The 23,399-nt window shown below is 40.2% G+C and overlaps 1 protein-coding gene across 1 annotated transcript; it reads left to right on the forward strand.

Annotated features, from left to right (window-relative positions):
• Positions 1-7,399: 7,399 nt before the first annotated feature.
• LOC131246478 (NADH dehydrogenase [ubiquinone] 1 alpha subcomplex subunit 2) lies at positions 7,400-19,883 on the forward strand. Its single transcript, XM_058246645.1, has 3 exons — positions 7,400-7,566; positions 8,315-8,421; positions 19,590-19,883. Exons 1-3 carry the CDS (start codon positions 7,481-7,483, stop codon positions 19,691-19,693), a joined length of 297 nt encoding a protein of 98 aa, XP_058102628.1. The 5' UTR covers positions 7,400-7,480; the 3' UTR covers positions 19,694-19,883.
• The last annotated feature ends 3,516 nt before the right edge of the window (positions 19,884-23,399 follow it).

The following is a 23,399-nucleotide window of genomic DNA, read 5'->3' on the forward strand; positions in this document are numbered from 1 at the left end:
ATTTTTAGTCTCAGGTATTAAAATGTGCTTTCAAAATGGTTGGACAGCTTGGATGCAACACATGTATCATGGGGGGGTCCCGTAAGGATGGACGATGTGGAGAGAACACATACATCATTTGAGGGTCCCATCGTCCAGTACTGTGGACGGTGCAGACAAAACACATACACCATGGTGGGTTCCACTGTCCACTACCATGGACGGTGTGAAATAAACACATACATCAGTGGGTCCCACGTGGGGCCCACCATAACGTTTATTTGTCATCCAAACTGTTGATAAGGTCACACAGACCTGGATGAAAAGGAAAAACAAATTTCATATTAATCCAAAACTGCTGTGACACCCAAAAGGGTTTCAGTGGCAGACGTCGAACCACACTGTCTCCTGCCGTGTGGGCCACCTGAGTCCCAAATTAGGTTGATTTTTTGAGGGACCACAGCCCTAAGGGGCCCCATCAAAATGCACGGTGTTGATTTGTGGTACACATCATGGTGGGGCCCACGGCTGGGACCCAACTGTCCCTGCCTCACTCACTCATGGCACAGCAGCGTCCTGCGCTGCTGACATTGCAGCAGTAGGCGCTGCTACCTATTATATATAATTTTTTTTTGAAAACTCATTTTTCTGAGGTTTTCTACATGTGACGCCCACATTAGGAGGATCCACCCCTGCCCAATGGTTCCTATGGCTCTAGACAAGCCAAACATGCCCAATATATGATATATTTTGGTGTATAGAAACGACATGGGATATTTCAATAGTAAACACGCTATTTGCTATGCTATGGCCCGCCCGAAAGTCGGATTGGTCTCATTTTTTGGCTCAGCGCCTAAAATGGTCTGGGAAAAGGGATGGACGGTGTGAATTGGGTTCGTACATTAAGATGAGGCCTACATGAACAACCCTTCCCAAAAGCTTCTAACCAAAGCTAATATTTATTTTTTTTTTCCAAGTTCACGTCCAGACGCTGGACTGTTTTTGGGCATGCAAATATGTTTAAGGTGGGCCCTGCTCAGGTGGGCCACCAAATCGTGGATGGCGTGGATACAACACATATAAAATGGGCCCCACCCACAAAAGGCTTGGATCATATACATGCTTCTTGGTGGGGTCCATCCAGGTGGGCCACATAGCCATATCATCTCATAAAAAAAGAAATAGAGAGAGAAAAGGAGAGAGAGACACACGTGTGATGGAGGGACCCCGATACTATGGGCCCTCATTTGCAACCAATTATACATCAAGTGGGTCTCATAACACGTGGGCCCATTAAATCAAAGATCAACGGTGGAGATTCCTTCTCCACCAAAATAGAAGGTCAAGATGACCTCTAACCATGTAAAGAAAATAAACATTATGATGGGGTCCATGGAGAATGACCTCATCATGGAATGATCATGTGGATCAAAGTGGGTCATCGGCCACACCTAGGGTCCAAAGTGAGGTCCATACCATCAATCGGTATGCCTTACTTGGCCCATCATCAAAACATGAAAATTCTAGCCTAATAAGCACCCGCCGTTCGATTTTCTTGGTTCGTTGGAAAGCCGATCTCCTTGTGCTTCTCTTTGATTGAGGGTGATGAGGTTTAAATGGATAGGATGAATGATTTGGGTTGGGAAACTGGGCCACACAAAAATCACTTTTCTCTCTTTAGAAATGTTGGACGTCCACACTCTTTTCTTTCTTTGGTGTTACTTGGAAAGTGTGGAGAGAAAGAGAGAGAAAGAGGGTTGTAAGGAGAGGTGATATGTGATGGAGTGATGGAGTGATGAGAAGTAAGTGATGGGGTGATGGGCATGTACTTGACATGTATGGGTGTGTAAGAGAGAGAGAGGGAGAGAGTTGACTTTGGGGTTGCTTTTGGGGATGAGACATGTACTTGATATGTGAGGTGATTGATTGGATTGATTTGACATATTGTAGAGATTCTCTTGGGATTGCAAACGCGCGGTGTTTCCTCGAACTGAACGCAGGTCCACATTTCCCTGCTAAGGTATCAGATCGGTATGCAAGACGCGGCACTGGAACCGCGGCAACAGTGTAGTCGTAATGGTACAAGTCTCGGATTAAGCCGACTCAAATTTACGGGATTCGACTTGCGATCGCGCGCAAAAGTCGATTATACGTCGCAGGTTGCTGGAATTCGACGGGAAGAATCGCAGGAGTCGACGGAACAGTACGGACTATGATACAGGTCTTACATTTGATCTGCCTTAAAATGATCCAAAAAAATATATAAACAGCAAGGATCAAACTCATACATTGCAGTGGGCCTCACATAGCCCTTGCCTGATGGATTATCATCCAACAGGGGCAGGACACTATCCACTTCCAAACAAACATGCATCAGATCCACTATATTCATCAGGTGGAGGTCACTTTTAGCATGGATCTAAAAATCAGTCCAATCCAAGATTAGGTGGGCTACGCAGTAAGGAAAGTGCAAAATCTTTAAATTCATATGGTGTTGCCCGCATGAGCCTTGAAATGCCCTCATCTTAAGGGAAATCCATTCAACAGGGGCAGGACACTATCCACTTCCAAACAAACATGCATCAGATCCACTCTATTCATCAGGTGGAGGTCACTTTTAGCATGGATCTAAAAATCACTCCAATCCAAGATTAGGTGGGCTACGCAATAAGGAAAGTGCAAAATCTTTAAATTCATATGGTGTGGCCCGCATGAGCCTTGAAATGCCTTCATCTTAAGGGAAATCCATTCATCTTGGTGCGGCGCATTGGATGAGTGGATTGGATAGCACGCAAAGTTGGCAAATCGTACATGTAGTTTGAATGATTTTAATGGTGGGACTTTCCTCAACCGTTTCCGATATATATCCCACCTGTGAGAGTTGAATTGCCTATTTTTGAGCCAAGGTCCCCACCATAGTGTGGCTCACCTGATAGCCAGGTAGATCTCATCCATGCTAAGTTGTTCCGCATATGTCGCGGTAGTCATGCCTTCATTTGTTCATAATGGATAACAAAGAGAACGACGGTTTATAGCCGTGGAGTTGTCCGATCCATAAACCAGCTTGATTTTGCATTTGGCCACCTTGTCCACATGGCTTGGCCTATCAGAGGATCTCCAATGCAATTTTATATTTAACGGCACTAAAGTGGTTAGGGAAATAGGCATGCGCCAAATGAGAGAGAAATAGAAGGAAATGATGGGGCTACAAACATAGAGAAATGGTAGGTCACTAACTATGAGGGACCCATCCACACACTTTCTTGTTTTGTAGCCATTTGAGTTTTAAATCTGCATATTGTTTAGGCTAGTGTCTTAATATGAGGCAGCGTAACCAATTTATGGATGGATGTTACTTAGTCATCATGATAAACCCCACAAAGCCTTTGTTAGACGGGTTCATAGTGTGGACCACCTGCAAAACACAAACTACTTGTCCGTGATGAAAGAAGGAAGGAAGGAGTGGGTGAGATCTTAACTGTCCATTGACATAGCTTAATCTCGAGCTTTTCTACACGTGAACGTATTTTTTCAAAATTTTAAAAATATCCCCAGTGTATATTTAATATCTCATAAAATTTCAAAGGTTACTGCTTTTTAAAACTAAATAAAAGTAAATGCATGAGTAACAATATATTTGGCTCCTAAAATTATATATAATAAAGATTCATGAGATATGGCACACTCATGATATCTACTACCTAATGGGTGGCGTTGCTCTTTTACTCACGTCACCTGCTCGAATATCTACAATGCGATATATGATATGCATGTACTAAGAAATGAGGTTTACCCAAATGCATGCATGAACTTTAGCCTTTGAATCTAGGTCATCTCCCAATGATCTAAAACATTTACGTGAGAAGTCTCACTTTTGTGAGATGGAAAGACAACAAATAGGAGATCTTAATTGGATTATTTCAATCCTTTTATAAATTTAGCTCTTTTGCTTTGAACATGTGAACATTGACCAAAATATTTGTATTAATTGATGAGTTGCAAATTGCAATATTCATTATGAGAGTATCTTTGGGCATGATTCCTACCATAATAATAATAATAATTATTATTATTTTAATTTGTTTATCTAATTGATAATGGCCCAAGTCTAACTACCAGAGTCCAAATCCAAAATGAATCTTGTTGTTACATTTGTTGTTGATGTATTAAATTTGTTAATAACCGGGTTTGTTGATACTATCAACTAATCACTCAATGCCATCAACAGATGCTCGATTCCATCGAATATTTTAAAAATTTTTTATGTTGGTTGCTATAACGTTTTAATTTTGGTACTCGATGTCATTGACAAATCCTTAATAGGGTATTGATGCCATTGAAGATGTGTGCAAAATTGTATGAGTATGCAAGTTGTTTCCTATTTTGGTTGTAACACTTTGTATATTGGATGTAATTAGTATTTGAGTGAGAGAGAGGGAGAGAGAGGGAGAGAGAGAGAGAGAGAGAGAGAGAGAGAGAGAGATGTATACTAAGGCTCTCTAAATTGTTTATAAGGGTCAAAGGGCACAGGTAGGGCTCATGAAATATATTAGAGGCTTATTCAAATTAGTAAGACTCTCTCTCTTATAATTTTTGCTTTCATGGCGCATTACTCGTCGCTTCGTATCGTGGTTTTTTCTTACTGGGGTTTTTTCACCTACAATTTGAATTATTCTTGTTTGGACTTAGCTGTATTATTGCACATATTCTACTTGATTTTTCTCTAGGTGTTTTCGTAATTTCCAACAACATCGGGGCGCATTCAAGCAAGACTCATAAATTACTTAGAAATTGCATAATGTGGCATACCAGAAAATTAAACTAAATTGTCCAAAATGACCTAGAAATTATTCAAATGAAATAAATCATGGCTAAATTTTAACTTAAAATAAAAGACATGGAAAAAAAAGCAGCTTATGTGTTGGTAGTTAAAATTAGTAGAGCTGAGAAAATATTAGATGCCATGCTCAAGTCAATAAAGATATACTAACACAATAAATTTAAAAGACTTAGAATGGGAAATTATGAACTAGAATCCATTTCAATGAAAAAATGACTGAATTTCATCCACAGGTGACTTTAATAAGACAAGGAAAAAAGGTCACACATTCCTTACTCGCACAATAGGAAGCTTGATCTATGCCATGTCATACAAGACTGGATCTCAGTTGTGAAGTAGGTTATGCTGGTAGATACCAAAATAACCATGTTTTGAAACACTAGTGAAATTTGAAAATGATATTTAGATATTCAAAGGGCATCTTAGTTGTGTTTTCAAGACAAGGAAGCATGTGCTTTTAAGATATTCAAATGCATATTTTGTTGGGGATAACGGGCATGTTTTTCTATTTAAAATAATGTTTATGGTCTAGTAAAAAAACATAAGAATGCGTTGCTAGATATGTAATACTATATGCGGAATTGAAGATGATCGAGCTATGCATCAAGTATGGAGATCTGGTAACTCAATTAGTGATGTGTATTATTATGATGTCATCGTTGTAGGCTTGATGCCGCAATTTGCCTCACCTCACACCCTTAGAAAAGCACTATGATGGGATGAAAAGCTCCAGTCATGTATAGGCTTGGGGACCCAGCCCTATTTATATAATTTAGAGGGTTGAGGAGTTTGAAACCCATTGAAACTCCTCTCTCTAAAGCTCCACACGAATTGGGTTATTCTAATCCAACTAGAGCACCATATGCGTGACACAGTTGTAGCGCACCACCCCTTACACGACTTTAAATGAATCACAATTGAGTGAGGTCCACTAATACTCCTGATCACACTATTCAGCCCCAAAGGCAATCCAAGCCATTAATCAATAAGGCCAGTCTTACAAAATTCTTACAAGATATACTCAAAAAATTGAGTTTGTTGATCGAAGCATAGCTTCTACTATTGTCACCTGAATAATGTGTAAAGAATATGAAGCTTGACATAGCCCGTCGTAGTAGGTTCACATCTTTGTTGATAGGAAAGATGTAATTTTAATACTAGGATGTCAACCCTGGTTAAGCTGACCTAGAAATGTGATGGGCCAAAATAGACAGGCTCAAGCTAGGCCTATGACTGTAATGCTCACCTGTGCTCAAAACAACAAAAGAGGTTTACTTTCGAATGCATTAAAAACTTTAAATTGGCCGGGCGACGGGCCTTTCGAATGCATTTATGAAATTTGTAATAAATGGGACGGACTATTAGGTCTGGCCTAAGCTCTTGGGGGCATATGCCAGCCCAATTTGAATTTGGGTTGAGTGGGCCATGCCTGAAAGCTTGAAGTGAGTGGGCCATGCCTGAAAGCTCAAAGTGCCAACCCGGCCAATGATAGCCCTAGATGCATTTAGGTCATGATCTAATCATCCAAACCATTTACACATTTCATCGAACCAAACTATTTATAGAGAGAGGATGCCTAATTTTTTTCTTACATTATTCTATTTGTACCTTTGATTATTTAAAAATTTCCATTACAAGCTTGCCATATAGGGCTAGGGCTAAGGTGCAACTCTGGCAGGTTGGGTTGAGTTGAGGGTCGACCCGGGCCTAACCCAACCTCAAGAGGACCCAACCAGTAACCTGACTCAACCCAAATTCCAACCTGAGGTGTTTTACTTCAACCTGGCACAAAGTCTTCTATACTCAACCTAACCGGGTCCAACTGGACCCGAATACATGTGATTATTCGCCCACAAAATTGCTAAACCTGAACTTAACCCAGATTCAAATCGGGTTGGCATTTCGAACCAAAACCCAACCAGAGGACCTTGACAACCGGACCAGACCGGACCCAAACTCGTGTTGGGTCAAACGGGTTGAGGTTGCAGCCCCGTTTTCGGGTCTGTTTAAGGCGGACGCGGTTTGACTACTGACGACTGCTACCAGCCAGGTGGCTAGTAGTCGGTGCTATGTGGACCCCACCATGATGTATATATTTCATCCATGCCGTCCATCCATTTTGAAAGATAATTTTAGTTATAATATACGAAATTAAGCATATATAAATCTCATGTGGACCACACCATGGGAAAACAAAAGTGATTAAATGTCCACCATTAAAAACCTCCTAGGCCCCAATGTAATGGTTATTTGACATCCAACATGTTGATTAGGTCATACAGACCTGGATGAAGGATTAAACAAATATCAGCTTGATCCAAAACTTTTGTGGCCCCCAAGAGGTTGTTAATGGTGATCGTTCAATCAAAACCGGGTGGTCCACTTGAGACTTGGGTCAACCTAATTTTTGGGATCATGACATAAAATGATATGAAAAAAATGTATGGACGGCATGGATGAAAAATATACATCATGGAGGGGCTCACAGAGCAGAGACCACTAGCCAATGGCTAGTGGCAGTGTCACCAGCCAATCCGTTTTCATTTAAGGCTAGGGCCAGGTCCGGCACATTGCCACTGCCACTTTCCTCGCATCCCGACTCGGAAAGAGTATAGACAGGCAGGGAGAGAGAGAGAGAGAGAGAGAGAGAGAGAGAGAGAGATGGCATGGAGAGAGCTTCTATCTCGGAATCTGAAAGAGCTACGTTTCATCTTCTGCCAATCATCCCCTGCTAGCTCCCTTACTCGGTATTTTTCTTTTCTCTCTCTCTCTCTCTCTCTCTCTCTAATATTTTTTTCTCATTCCTACCCTTTTCACCATCAATTGCTTTCGATCTGACCAACATCAGATGCTTTTATCTGATATTTACTTGAATTTCACCTAGGTCGAAATCTGTTTTTCTCAGAGTACATCCACCCCCATTGATTTTTCGTAAACCCATCTCTCACTTTGGGAATTGAAATAGTACATGTTTCACTTCTTCTATTCCTAAAATACGAAATCAGTCTATGCAAATCAATCAGAGTGGGGGTAGATTTTATTTCTCTCTCTCTCTCTCTCTCTCTCTCTCTCTCTCTCTCTCTTCTCTATTTTCTGTGTTAGATAACGATGCATCGTGCAATTATGTTTACAGCTTGTTGACGTAGGAGTTCATGAGTCCAAACATGTTGGCCCGTGGTTCAGTGGTCCAGACCGTTGATCTTGATGGACTACACCTTGTATGGATTATGCCCGGAAAATCTGATCAACGAGATAATCCTACTATCCAAGTTCCTAGATCAGTGGCGTTGGGCAAATTGATGCAGCATCCATGCTCAACAGGAAATATGCTACTGATTGAAGGGTTAGGATCTTCCAACATGGGAGATTTCTGGGCATCTGCCATCCAATGTGGGGCCCATCAGTTCAACACCGTGGACGGCTATGGAGACATGGACCCCCACTTGCAGAAAAATGATTATTTCATGGTTCAAAGATTCTTTGCATCGTGTGCAGGGAATTTGTGAATACGAATTACAAGGATTTGAAGACCCTGAATCCGAAACTCCCCATATTAATCCGAGAATGCCGCGGAATCGAGCCTCAGCTTTGGGCAAGATATGGTGTGATTTCTTGATATATCTCATCCCATCTCTTTCAATTTTCAAATGTGCAAGAGAACATGTTTTTTCTTTTAGTAATTGGTAAAATATTGCCATATCTTAGATTTTCTTTGTTTTCCGTTTTCACCTTATTTCTCTATGATATCATCATACTCATGAATTGTTGATATTTTAGGATGATTAAGGTACATACTTGGTTAAAATTGTATAGGATATGGTAGTTATGTTGGAGTTGTGCCCTTGAAAACCAATGTAAATATTATCCATTGATGACATGGACAGTATTAGTGATGTTGATGATCTTGATTATGGATAATGATGACCAAGGGTCCCATATGGACATGTGATTATGCCAGAATTAATGTGGGATTATCCCAAACATACATAAATGTGGGTTTAAAGAGAGGGATTCCTTTGGTTCTCCTTGGGCACTTGAGAGTGGACACAATGGTCGCTGACCAAGGGAGAGTTGTGGGCCATGAATCTCACTACCTTTTTATATCATGACCACCTAATAGGTTACACGATAAACATGTGGGTTGTTACTTTGTGCGCGGTCAACTTGTATGGAGGAACTAATGATAAGTCAGGATGGAAAGTCTCCACCATCGGGCATGATGTCAAGTTGGCATGCATTTGCCTTACCCCATGTAGGAGTGTGAATGTGCCATGATATAGGCTCTTGGTTTCTACTTGTTGGGCACTTGCATTGGTGGATCGAGGTCAATTCTCTAGTCCGGGAGGCCCATCGTTCCTGAACTATGATTGACTTGACGATGCATTGAGTCTAATTAATACTTAACCTGAGGAGTATGAAGAATCAAGGTCTTGATTATATGTGCTTTGTCTCACTTTACGAGGTCATCATATGACCAACAAAAGTGGGTGTGGTTGGGTGCATCCATCAAGGTCTGTTAAGATCCACATGGGCCAACAAGAGATCCATTGGTTTCCTAGGAACTCAATTATGGTAAAATATTCATCAAGTGATTTTTCCGTCGGGCCCAACGCTCAAAAGGTTTTATAAATGTTTTTAATTGTTAAACTTTTGCTTTGACCATTAGAATAGTTTTGATCACACTTGATGATGATATGATGGTTTACCACTTGCTCTGCATGGGTATTGAGCTAGTGGTTGATGGTGATGACATATGAAAGATTAGATCAATTTGGATACATTGGATAAGGTAGGGTCACAGACTTCCAAAGTGGATCAATTTGGACACATGGGATAAGGTGTGGTTATAGACTTCCAATGTAGTGGGACATATTGAAGAATGTAGGGCAGTAGAGTATCATAAATGGTGTCTTTAGTCTCCCTAAAATCCTAAGTCCTCCTTTGATATACATCCTATCTCAAAGGGAGAGGGACACAACACAAGAGAGAAAGAGAGAGCCTTGGGCGTCACTTGCACACACACACAGAGTTAGAGAGAGAGAGAGAGAGAGAGAGAGAGAGAGAGAGAGAGATTCTCACATTTCCTTTGGCCCTAATCCCAAGGGTTGTGACTCAATTTTTGTCCATTTGGGATATATCAGGGAGTGACCTTCGACATTCTAATTGAAGGAATGGCGTCCGCAAAATCAACAATTCATCAATAGTGCCAATCAGGTAAATCCTAGCCATATGATTTGATTTTTTCTTTTCTAGACATCTGGAATATCTAAATGGGGATCCACAGGGCTGTAAAATTAAAATATGGGCTCTCTCTCTCTCTCTATATATATATATTAAAATTTTTTGGTCGCGTTTCAAAAATCCCAACAAGGTGGGCATGAGATTAAATAAAATTTCGATTGTTACTCTAGTAATTTGAGAAAAGAAGTACATAAAAAATCCTTTAATGGACACTGTTCACAGCCCCAAGTGTAGGGTCGCGATGCAGTAATAATCTTGGTGAGACCGATGTCGAATCCACAGGGACTAATCTTGTGTGTATTCTGAAAACAACTAGAAGTAGAACTAGAAGAAGATGTGAATCTAAATCTGAAATTGTAGAGAGAGTAATTGTGAATTGTTTAACTAAAACTTGCAAATTTAGAGGTGGGAACTAGGGTTTCTAAGGATCCACTTGTAGCTTCTCAGGATGCTACTATGCTTGATTCAAGGACACAACTGGAATCAGAGTCCTATCTTATCCAGTTGGAAGAAGAGACGGTCAGATCTCTGAACTTTTCATAGATCTAGTAATCAAAGAAGGAGAATTGGGAAGATTGGACGGGATTCCGTCACCTAACCATGCCCATAGGACGATGACAAACAACAGGATTTACCAATTCAGCAATCTCAAAATAAAAAATGAACATATTCAAAGCTATTGCAGATCTATTGTAATTTGTCACAACAAACCATTAAAACTGAAAATATTCCTTATAATCAAATTAGAATCCAAGAGAGTTCAACCAAAACATGAATTAAAGCAAAACAAACATCCCAATCACACTACAAGCTTCACCTCTTAGCCCTAGCTAAGAGGTTTAGCCAACCACAGACATGATTGGATCTAAAACCCTAGAAGAAAGTATAAAACTAGAAGAAAGCATGAAAAACTAAGGAAGAAAGAAGAAAAACGCTTGGTGACGGCTCTCCACCCTTGTGCTTTGCTCCTCCAAACCCTAGATAGATCCCAGGGATGCCCTGGGGACTCCTATTTATAATTGTGCAACACCTTCTTTCGCACCGACTTGGAAAAATTCAGAAACTGCCTCAAATTTATGCACTCCGCGTAACTCTGTGTAACTCTGCGCAAATCGTTCGATGACATCGAACTGCCTTCGATGTTATCGAAGGTGCCTTTTATACGTGCTTTTTCGCGCTGTTGTAGCTTCATCCGGACTGTGTAACCTTCTATGTCATCGAACCTACCTTTGATGCCATCGAGCGTTGTTTGAGGAATCGATAATGCGTCCAAAACAGTCTAGAGAGTTAATCCAATTTCTTCAATAAATTTGATGCCATCGAAAAGGTCTTTGATGTCATCAAGTAGGCCTTCGATGTCATCGAGCAGGTCTTTGATATCATCGAGGAACACGTCAAGCAATCAAACATTGTGCCCAATATGTCCAGCGAGTTTTGCCGAAAATCCATAGGAAAGTCGATGTCATCGAACTGATTTCGATGCCATTGAGCAAGGCTTCGAGTCATCGAAAAAGTCCTCGAGTCATTGAGAAATGTCTTCAATTTGTCCAGCTACGAACTCAACTTTTATTAATAAATTTGATGTCATCGACCCGTGTTCGATGTCATCGAATGGTGGCTTCGATGTCATCGAACTGTGATCGATGACTCAGTTAATGTGAATTCTGCACTTGTTCTTTCGACTTCGTTCCTTATCTACTTGGTTATCTTGAATTACGTAGGCAAAGAATGGATCTTTGTCTCCTAAGATCCATTCTTTGCCTAAGTAATTTTTTAGCATCAAATCCATGCTTTAAGCACCTTTTCCAATCCAAGCACTCAAATTCACCTTGCAACACAAACATGAGTAAAATAGGACATTAAGCAGTATCATGTTCACAAAACCAAGATATAAATGAGGGATAATATGCAATATTTGACCCTCAACAGACACTAGTTAGGAAAGTGGCACGAGGTGGTGACTAATATGCAGTGGGACTAAAATGCCGTAGCATAACTGAAAGTAGGAAAAAAAGAGAATCAAATTGAAAATGGAATCCAATTCGATGTCGGAAGCTAAAACATTAGGGGTTGTTAACTTGGAATTGGAATCCACTTCTAGAAGGGCTAAATTCCATGTTTTTGCATCTTGGATTTTTGATGAATCTCAACAGGGTTAAAAATCCAAAGTAGAAGCAACTTTCATTTCCTTGGCAAAAGATGGCTTGCAAAATCCAACTTGGCAATTCCTCCTTAAGGCCTCTCTCTCATGACATGCTTATTTAAGAAGAGTAACCAATTGTCTCTCCACAGTGCACACCCAAGCCCCCCAAAGCAGTGCCCCCCCGAGAACCCTCCATTGCTGTTGTCGCCCACCACCTGAAAACCCTTCACAGCTGCCTTCCATTACACAAGAACCCGTCAGTGTTGCCAGAGGCAAATCTGTGATTACGTCCCCACTGACTGTGATCAGTCACTATTCTTGTAGGATCCAACCTCCAGGTAATTTTTATTATTTTTATTATTATGATGATAATGGGGTGGGACCGTGGGAGAAGAAGATGACAAGTATGGGTGAGAGAAGATGGATCCCCATTGTAGTTTTGTCTTTTTCTTTCTCCTTTTATGGTTTGCTAAGCCCACGTGTGTGAAGAAGGCAGCTCATGTACACACCAGCATGTGCTAGCATGGCCAGCAGGTTTGGTATCCATGTAGTTTGTTAGGTGTTATGACTGTGTAGATGTTCCTGCCAAAAAAAAGAGAGAAGAAGATCTGGTCCATTTTGCAGGTTGGCCACAACATTAGAACCAATTGGGCGGATAAGGAAACCATAACAAATGTTTTTTTTTTTTTTTTATCCTTTTCAATCGTACATTTGTTTTGTTAACAGTAGACCACCTAACAAGTGACCCTATCTGAATCTTGAGTGAGTTCATCTACACAATGGTAGGCTTCTGATGAATGGAGTGGATCTTGTACCAATGTGCCATGGTGGCACGTGTAGTGTGTACTTGACCTCTTCCTTGTACACACGTGCGGGCTTAACACAGCTTTTTCTTTATGTATTTTTGCAAATAACTTTGATACTTTGGTACAGCATGATGGATGATATGCAGGCATATACATAGCAACTGAATTTGTGGTATACGAGTAAATTGTCCAAATTGTGAGTACCAATTTAGATTTATCAACCCAGTTTGATTTATTTATTTATTTCCACATATGGGGTTTTAGGTTGAATTATGAAATGAGTAGACCTACTTTTGTGGGCTACCTGATGCTTGGAATTGCCTCATTCTTGGGACAAGGTTATCTTATAATGGGCTTAGTCCAATGATTGTCTTACATGTTGGACGCGTACATTATACTGGTGATATGATTTGCCTTTTCAAATTCATATCATGTGAATATACATAGTAGAATTCTTGAATATTCTTTCCTAGCATCCAAAAACAGTTTTTGGATACCACATAATGAAAATCCAGGTGGCCAAATACAACAAACAAAATGTAAATATCAGGGGAATCCAAACCATGGATTTGGATTCGTAAGTAATCTTCCAATTCCAGGTTGCCAAATGACCCCTTATGGTAAGTCAGTTTGAGAAGGTGGTATATTTAGGATAGTGGGGAGATTGTATTGGTGTTTTCTAGTCCTACAGGACTTGCAGGACTCAAATGAGGCATAAACCTAGGCACTTGAGGAAGGATGGGGAACATTCTACAACGTCAGGGTTGGTCTTTTATTTTTAATGAAATTTAAGATTTAATACGGGTTTGGAAGTTGCTACATTAGGTGGACTGGAGCTTAATTCAGCTATTTGTAGCATTAGGTTAGCTTGCCATTTTGAGCTGGCTCTTTGTGGAGAAATCCGTGCGAGCAGACCTCTTGAGGCACAATATGCATTTCCCTAACAACATGACAACCAAAACACCATTAGTTGTTCTGGTGGTGCTAAATGCTGTTTTGTACATGTCTCTAAACTGGGCCTTAGCCATGATACTAAGGGTTGCTTGTGATCTGTTTGGCCCAAAATGGGCCTGCTTGCTGATTCATTTTTTGACATAATGTATCATCCCTATGAACTCTAGGATGACTATTGTATAATTTTTTATCTGAAACTTAGCTTAAATATGTGTGGAAAGGCTTGTAATGGGAATTTAGAGTTTACAGGTCATCATCATCATTGTCTAAGTCTTAGCTAATTGGGGTTAGTTACACAAATCCTATTCCACCATTCAACTCTATCAAGGACAACATCCTCAGTTAAACCATTGGTCATAAAGTCTTTTCTTAACTTCTATCCACCTCCTTTTGGGCCTTCCCTGGGCTGTTTAGAGCCTTCAGCTTGAACCTACTCGCTCTTAACCAGTGCGGTTCTTGGATTCTATTGCAAATGGCCAAACCATCTAAGTCTACTTCCCTAATCAGGTAGTTTTGGGATTTTAAGTTGTTAAAATGGGTAATTTTTGGAAGAAAGAACCGAGGAGTGTAGAAGGAATCTTTCTATAAGACCCTAAGAAAATTCTAGAAGATACAAAATCAAGGGCTAGGGTTTGTTGAAGTAGTCTATAAATAAGGATGCAAGGATCATTTATAGGGTAAGCAATATACTCTCACATATAGGTATTGCATTACTATAACTATATGTTATCATAATCGTTATAGCATCCTGAATTGTAATCGAGGATAAATTGTATCCCATCGCGAACTATGTCGCAAATCATAAGATTTTTCTGATCTTCTTAAAAAAGTATCATAAAAAATCTATAAAATTGTAAATAAATTAGGAAAAAAACACACATCAATCCCCCATTTTCTCATGAATATGCACCAAAAAATAAGGCTAATCATGATATTATCATTTGAACAGCTTGTATTTATCAGTTTGTGTCATTTTGTTACACTCAAGTTCATCAATGGACCTTTTGCCCATTTATATTTATTCATCTGTATAATTCAAAAAGAAAACAAAAATGTCCAAAAAATTATCCAACCCATCCCTCAAAATCTATGAATCATCTTCTCGGCCCTTATTCTTGTCATTTACATGGGCACCATCATCTGCATCATCATTGATATCAATGTTGGCATCATCTTCTTCTTTAGAATTTGAGAATTTGAGGTGGAACAAATTCTTTTTTTTCTCCCACTTTTGCTTTACCCTTAACTTCTAATAGAGAGTTTTATAGGACGTAGAAAATAGTTTATGCTTATTAGTTTGGCATAACTAAATCACACTATTCAGTACAAGTCTACAACATTCAGTAAATCTAAATCGTATCACGTTGCCCATCTCATTGTAGCTAGATCCTCCACCTTCATCACTCTCCACCACTCATCATCAAAGTCCATAACTGATAAGCAAATTGGCTTAAGCCCTTGATTCTGCTCTCCCTTCGCTTGGAGCACTTAAAGTTAAAGATCGTATTTAGCAAACACGAGAGGATTCAGCCTCCTTTTTTATATGTATCTGATTGAACAAATATTTTTGTAACTAATTAAAGTATATAATTAAGCATACAGACTGAGATTCATGAGACTATTTGAATAATTTTCTACTGCTTGAAAGTGCTCCAATTGTGCTCACTATCAATAGCACTACATGTTAGACTCAAAGTATGAATTGCTAGCTTTTGCAGTTTTGAACATCGATCATCATAACTCTCACACCATAAACCTATATATCATTTATATAAAGAATGAAAGATTAAACTAAATAACTTGAAAAATCAAATAGACGTTTAAGCAACAACTAACAATCGCTTAAAAAAATAATAACAACTAGCAAACAAAATAATTCACATGTTTTACTTGGTAGCTTTGTCTTTCTTATTAATTTTGGGGTCTCTCTTCTAAACAAGCTCATCGCCTTCTTATTAAACGTGTCCATATACTCATTGATAATGATTATTTCCCTTGAATCTAGACCATTCTTTCAATACAATTATATAGGCCTGTTTCTATTTTCAAATCCACATGGAAGTTCCACATGTAAGGGCCTATCAAGCTGAAGATTCCAATGCTCATCAATTACGTTCCAAATCACCAAATACCGCCTTTTAACATCTTCTAAACTCGTTGCTATTTGTTCGTTCGCCTGATTCATCGCCTCATAAATGTATCTCATGGTTGCCATCTCATTTGCATTAATTAACTTCAGTTCCCTAACTAATGCGAGCATAGTCTTCAAGCAATACTTGAGGATGATAGTAGTCCAAGTTTGTTAAGGTCATGCCACACATGTGCTTTCCTTTTGGCGGCTTAGAATACAAGCTCTTTTCCATGCCTTTGAGGTAAGAATTGACCTCAAAGGCTGAAACCAATCTTTTACTCATATATGCATTTCAATGTTAAGTAACATGTAGCAAATCGTGACATCGTTGGTTTAATTAACTCGCCATTTGTATGTGTTGATGGACCGCGATGATCTCGCAGGTGAACTATAATGGTCTCACATGTGGTTGTGTGTGTGTGTGTGTGTTAATTTTTAAAGGAAAAAAAAAGATATAACACAAGGCCAATGAGCTTTGCTTATGTAATAATTTAAGCATGGAGGGCTATTTTGTACTTTTTAAGGGCGTGTGATGCTACTCTAGCCTCTCTCTCTCTCTCTCTCTCTCTCTCTCTCTCTCTCTCTCTCTATATATATATATATATATATATATATATATATATATATCAATGCTAGTTAAGAACAGGGTATGAAAGTGAAATTGGTCCAATACCTTGGTTCTTTCCCTTTCTCCTCTTCCTTCTTTTATTTCTCTAAGGTGAAATCCTAAATCGTTTGGAGGCTGATTTACACTAGTCACTTTTTCTCTTTGTTCAACTACCATATGGTGGGTTGTGTGGTTGTGTCTCGTGAATAGAGGTGGGCAGGATTCGACCCGACTCGTCGGATCCGACCCGAACCGAAACCCAGGGTCGGGTCAGATCGGGTAGACCCACTCGGATCCGACGCCAAACCGAGTCGAGTTTGGGTCATGTAGCAACTCGATCCGGTCCGGTCCGATCCGATCCAGACCGGAATTGGGTAGTATAAAGTCTATTTTACTTTTGTTTTTAAAAAAAACCTTTACCCTTCTTCTACCTGAACCCTAACCCTACCCGAGCCGGCGCCGCTAGAACCTATGCGGCATTGTAACCCGAGCCGACTTCCTCTCCTTCCCTCCTTTCTCTCCTCCTTTCTCTCCCTCTTTCTCTCCCAATTTCCCTCCTCTCCTTCTTTCTCTCCTCCTCTCTCCCTCTTTCTCTCTTGATTTCCCTCCTGTTTCCTTCCTATCACTAGAGTCTCCGACTCGGCTTGACTCAGCCCAGTCCGAATCAACCGGACAGACTCAACTCAATCCGACTCGGTTTCCTTGACCGAGTCGGACTCAGTTCGGGTCAGGCCAGCAAGGAATCGGTTTGAATCGAGTCAGCCCTGCTGGACTCGGTCCCGAATTGGATCGAGTTCGGGTCAGGTACTTGCAAAAACTGGATCGAGTCTAGTTGGACCTAATCCGCTCCAACTCGACTCGATGCCCACCTCTACTCGTGAATGTAATTGAGGCCCGCTTATGTGTTCAACCAATTGTGATGGTTCAAAGTGGGCCATTGTGTGCATTTATGGCGAGATTTGAAGATCAAGTGTAAAAGTCATGAATGAATGTGAATCATTTTTCGTATTTGTTATCAAATTGGTTCGTTCGTGTGTGGTGGTGATAATTGATATATACTCTTTTAAAGCAAGTGTTGGGTAAGTTTAAGTTCAAGATCTTCCTTGCATGTTTGATTTCTTCTCTCCCCTAAAAATAGATGTCAAGAATGATTACAAGATAATCTTCTATCTCCATCTGAATTGATGAAGTTTCAAATTAAATTGACCAAACTTAATAGTGCAAATTATTTACAATGGGCTACCTCAGTAGAATTTCAAGTATTTCTTACAGGAAATTGAAAATTGAACTTCCCTTAAGCCTGCTGAAAGTTCAATAGATTATGAAGATTGGGTTGAAAAAAGATGCTTAGATTAGATCCTTAATATGGAATAACATGGAACTTCATATTAGTGCAAATGTTATCTTTTTCAAAACAACAAAATAAGTGTTGAAAAATTTGAAAGAAATGTATTAAGGTAAGAAGGATTTAACTCGTATATACGAGTTGCTTGAGAATATCTTTACTTTTCAGCAAGGAATTAAGAATGTAGGTGAATATTATTTGGTGTTATGGGGTATGTGGGGAAGAACTAAATGTATTATGTATACAAACCCTATCGATTGATTACAGGACCATGAGAGGACGAAGAGAGGAGTTTCATTTTGCCAAATTCCATATGGTCTTCGTCCCAAGTTTGAACTTGTGCAAGCTCAACATCTTGGAGGTAGTGAAATTTCATCTGCTACGGAGGTGTCTGCCTGTGTTCAGCATGTAGTTAGTATAGATACATAAAGTTCATCTACATCTTAATTGCTATTCATCTGCTAAGGGGGAGAGAGGAAGTTGTGGTGGATGTGGTCATAGTGGACGATTTAGTGGTATAGATTCAAGGTGAGGTTGTTTTGGAGGTAGGAATACTTGGGGAGGTTGTGGTCCAGATTTTGGTGGCAACCGTGGTCGGTAATTGGTAGGGCTCTCATTTTGGCCTTTCTAATCACATTGTCAATACGTGTTGGGATCTCATTGGTCGACCAACTTGGGCGAATGAGGTTCGATCTTCTAATGACAGTTCCGAGGGTTATGTTTCCCACCCCATCTCAGCTCATTCTGAATTAGGTGCTGCATGTGATACAATTACGGTCCAAGGATTAGTATGCCAAATTGCTAAAAGATCGTTCCACTCATGCATCCTCCACTGTTACTCTTGTTCAATCAGGTATGATGTCTTGCTTGCTCTAAAAGTATCCCCTGAGTTACTGATTCTAGAGTGTCAGACCCTATGACTGGTGCACATAGTGTTTTCTCTCGGTTAAATAAGTCTACTCCTATTTCCTTTGTGATATTAGCTGATGGCACTACAACTTGTGTCTGGGTTGGGTATGGCACTACAACTTGTGTCTGGGTTGGGTATTGCTTATCATACTCCATCTCTTCCATTGTGAAAACTAGCGTATGCTTTTTGATGTAGAGAATTTGATACTATTGTTCGATCTGATTACGAGTTGACCTTGACTGGCAGTCATTGATTCCCAGTTGAGTTACAAGTTTTTAAACTTTGTTCCAGATGCGGCTTTCTATTCCTTGTTCCAAACCTTGTTTAGTCTACGATTTTTGGTGAGATTTGCAGTCTCTGTTGAAGGCTGAATGTTTTTTATTTGTTTGTTTAATTCATGTATACTCAAAGACTCCAAGAGGTTAATGTAATAGCCGACTCTTTTGATAAAAACGGAGTGATGAGAGAATCACACTCCGTTTGTTCCCATCTCTCTCTGTCAATTTGGCTTTTGCCGTTTTGTGGTAATAAATCACCATTAACTTGAAAAAAACTTATTTCTGTTGGCTTTTGTGAGAGTATGATCTAATGTTGTTTTCCTGTCTGAATGGATTTCATGTGTTCTCTATGCAGACATGGGTGTCGAAAGATGTGTCCGTTTGGATGGTCTTACTCAAGCACAAATCAGCAAGAAACTAGAGGAGCTTGTCAAAATAGGTGCAGCCCTTAAAGGCTGATGCTGCTGAATGCTCAGTTATTCTTCATGTTTTCTTCCAAATCGAAATAAAACAATTGAAGACGATGACATTAACTGTCTGATTATGGGAACTTCCTCCCGAAGATGACAGCAGCTGTCCGCTTTCTTTGTTGATCTGATCAAGCTTTCCTGTAAGATTCATATTTCCTGAAGAACTTGCATTTTGTTGATCGACCCTTTAATAATTGGCAGTCTGATCATCTCATGCACCTGCGTTCATCTGAGAAATGCTAATATGCTTGCATCACTGACAATGCAGCTCCCTCCTACTATGGTGTGGTGATTGGGACTGTTGATGTGGTGGGCCACTGCATGGATAGGCAATGGCCCTGAAAGCAAGGGACTCAGATTGGGCTAGCTATCTGATCAGTAGACCTTAGAGAAACGGTTCACATTCAACCAGGGAAACTCACACAACTGGATACTCGAGAGGTATCCAATCACTAAAACTTTTGGCCTATACACCATCCACTTGGCGTCCCCCATATCAACAGTCCTGATCAGCACACGTGTCTGACCAATGTATCGTGATGAGCAGCATGTGAGCATCTCTCCCGTGGCACATAAATATTCCATTTGCAGAATGGTATTAGATAGGTAATATTTCAATCATCACATGCTTGTAGACAGGAATTTTAACTTTAATATTGGTTTTTTTTTTTTTTTCTCTTGTTGAGAACTGTTGGCCCACTAACTTTAATACACGGGATTAGGTGGGATGGAATTGCATTTGGTCCCGAGCAAATTCCATCCAGAGTTTGGTGAGGATGGGAAGGGTTGGAATTAGGTGGAATGGAATTGCATTTGGTTTAGGATTTCCTTTGGATTTTGAAATCCATTGCACATGTGGGCCCCACATTGATGCGTGTGTTTTATCCATGCCATCCATCCATATATGCCCTTTACACGTGGCATTCTAATTATATATCTGTACAAGTGACGGACATTCGCTGTGAATTTGATCCATTGATTACAATTCCATGGTCCACCAAACTGGGTTTTGCTTAATCCATCCTTCAAGAATTTTATACCAAACATGGGGATTGGATGCCCTACATACCATGGTATTTTCAGACATGCAATCTTTACACAATAATGGTGTAAATCCCATCTAATACAATTCCATACCATTTTAGCCCACTGACTAAACAGGCCTGTGATGTTTTAAGTTCCATCCAACCCGCCTATTATTTGCACCCACCATGTTAGGCCTCTCTATTCAAAATCCAGTGCGAACCATTGCTCAGGTGGGTCACACCAAAAGAGCAGTGGGGAACATTGGGTAGGGTGATTCTACTATAGAAACTTCCAGATGTAATGTGGGGATGCAACCATCCAAACCAATCACCAGGTGGGATCCACCAGGAAGAAGGGACACCAAAACTCAGGGCATTCCAAAACATAGATAGACCACACCATGTGAATATATAGGTTTTAGGCGTGATTGTACATTGCTCCCTAGATTCATAGATGGGCCACACCTAAATCTCTAACAGAGGCACTAGATTAATCATTTGGATTCGGCACACACATCACCAGTGGGCCCATAACAGACCAAAGGTATTGTAATTATCATACGAACGTATACGATCATTCCTCAAATGTAATATCTCTAGTGAGGAAAACAATGCCTCTGTCGGTTCACCGTCCTCTAAAATCATGTTCTTTTAAAAGAAAATCATGCTCCTCTACAAGAGTGGCTAAAAACAGCTGATGGACTTAAAGTTTAATTGAGGATATGGTCTGTGATAGGGTGGAATTGTGGCAAATGAACCAAGGTCGGGTGGGCAAAATCAAAATGATAAATAGGTTTGACCCGACAGGCCCTGAGCGAAGGGTTAGGATAGTTGGAGCAATCTAATTTTGAGGTTACGGCCCGTTCGGCGGTGGTGGCGCAATTTAGTTTGAGTTAACATAAGCTGTTTGCCTGTGTATCAATCGTCATTCGGCCTGAGTATGAAATAAACCCCATTGGAAAATGGCTATGAATTTTCATTTGCAGTCTAGCTCTAGAATGCAGAAAGAGCCTGACATATTAAGCTTGCAGCCATTTACAAATGGTGATACGTCAGTACAGTCGTCCAAACCATGGTCCTATTGTCAATCAGACAATTTAAAATCTGATGGTTCAAAACTTCAAACAATCTTAAACATTAATGTCTGTAATTGGATATGGATTTATTTATTTATCATGAGAAAATGTCACAGTGCTTGGGGAGTACTGTAAGTTATGGTGAGTACTGTCGTTTGATCCTTACGATCCATTTAAGTCAAGAACACATTTCAAGGGCTATTATGCAAAAACCGGACCTATTGAATGATCCAATCCATGGATCGGATGATTACGATTGCCTAACAAAAATGTTTTTTTTTTTTTTAATTACTAATCAAAAGTAAATAGATGGATCAAATTATTGATTGGAGCTATTTTCTGTAAATGATCTTGACCGTCCATATTAAAGGCCGTTGATCAAATGGTTAATGTTTGTCAAACTGATGTGATTTTTGCTTGGTATCCACTCAATATGTGTTGAAGCTAATGAACATTCTAGATCAATGGATTGGGCTGTCCAAATGCTCCCATTTGTTAGTTGAGCTTCAAAATCAATCACACACCCGAATCATAGGCTTGTATTAGAAGCATGGGCCCCAGCCTTATTAGTGGGAAATATATATCATGTTGCATGGAGCATCTGTAATGGGGTCCATCATATCAACGGTTTGGATCAGCTAGCCATGGGCCTAACAACCGAAAATCAGCAGGTAAGCTTCATGAGGAGCGCTCTCAGTGTAGTCGCCTATGTTAGATTCACAAGGTTTCAGGGATTCATCAGATAGATGCACGGCAAGCGTGATCTGGTACATTCCTCGTACCCAAAAATCAGATCAGTCCGTTCAATGGGTGGGCTATTCCAGTCTGGGAACAATGGTTGGTTAGGAAAAGGAACAACGGTCCATATTCACTTACTCGTGTGGCCTTCTTAGACCAGCTGATTATGTGTCTATGTCAAGCTGACTGTGGGAGCCGCCTGATGAATGGTTAAGATCTTACACGTGTGCCAATTGCCATGTTGACAGTCATTGAAAATTGGAAACTCGTGGTAGGGTAAAGTGCAGAACGCAAACTGCAAATGCCATTTAGGGAGCACGGACGAGGCGCACGTGCGTCAGATCCGAGCCATACATCAGGTGGAGGTCACTTGATCCCCCTCAGGCGATTTATCTGTTTATCCACGCCGTCCATCCCTATTTTCAGATCATTCTAAGGTATTATCACAAAAATGAGGCAGATTCAACGCTCAAGTGGACCACACCCCAAATAACTCTTGCATTTAATGCAACCCAAGCTTACTGTTTGGTGTGGTCCACTTTGGGGTCGGATCTGCTTCATTTTTGGCATCATAACTTAAAATGATATGAGAAAAGGGATGAACGGCGTGGATAAACAGATACATCATAGTGGACCCCACACGTATCTGACCGTTCGTGGCTAAAGACGGGCGGGGTGGGACCCTTGGTTGCATAAATGCACAAAGCATTGAATGCAAGAGTAATTTGTGGTGTGGTCCACTTAGCGTTGGATCTGCCTCATTTTGTGCTCATGCCTTAGAATGATCCGAGAAAGGGGATGGAGGGCATGGATAAACAGATAAATTACGGTGGGCCCCACAAAAATCTGTCCGTTG

This window comes from Magnolia sinica, chromosome 5 (assembly GCF_029962835.1).
Source record: "Magnolia sinica isolate HGM2019 chromosome 5, MsV1, whole genome shotgun sequence".
Taxonomy (NCBI): domain Eukaryota; kingdom Viridiplantae; phylum Streptophyta; class Magnoliopsida; order Magnoliales; family Magnoliaceae; genus Magnolia; species Magnolia sinica.

Excerpts from the sequence above, each read along its gene's own strand:
- LOC131246478 (XM_058246645.1), top strand. The coding sequence starts at position 7,481 with ATGGCATGGAGAGAGCTTCTATCTCGGAATCTGAAAGAGCTACGTTTC. Across the intron at positions 7,567-8,314 it reads CCTGCTAGCTCCCTTACTCG|GGAATTTGTGAATACGAATT; the intron begins GTATTTTTCTTT and ends CATCGTGTGCAG. Across the intron at positions 8,422-19,589 it reads TCAGCTTTGGGCAAGATATG|ACATGGGTGTCGAAAGATGT; the intron begins GTGTGATTTCTT and ends TTCTCTATGCAG.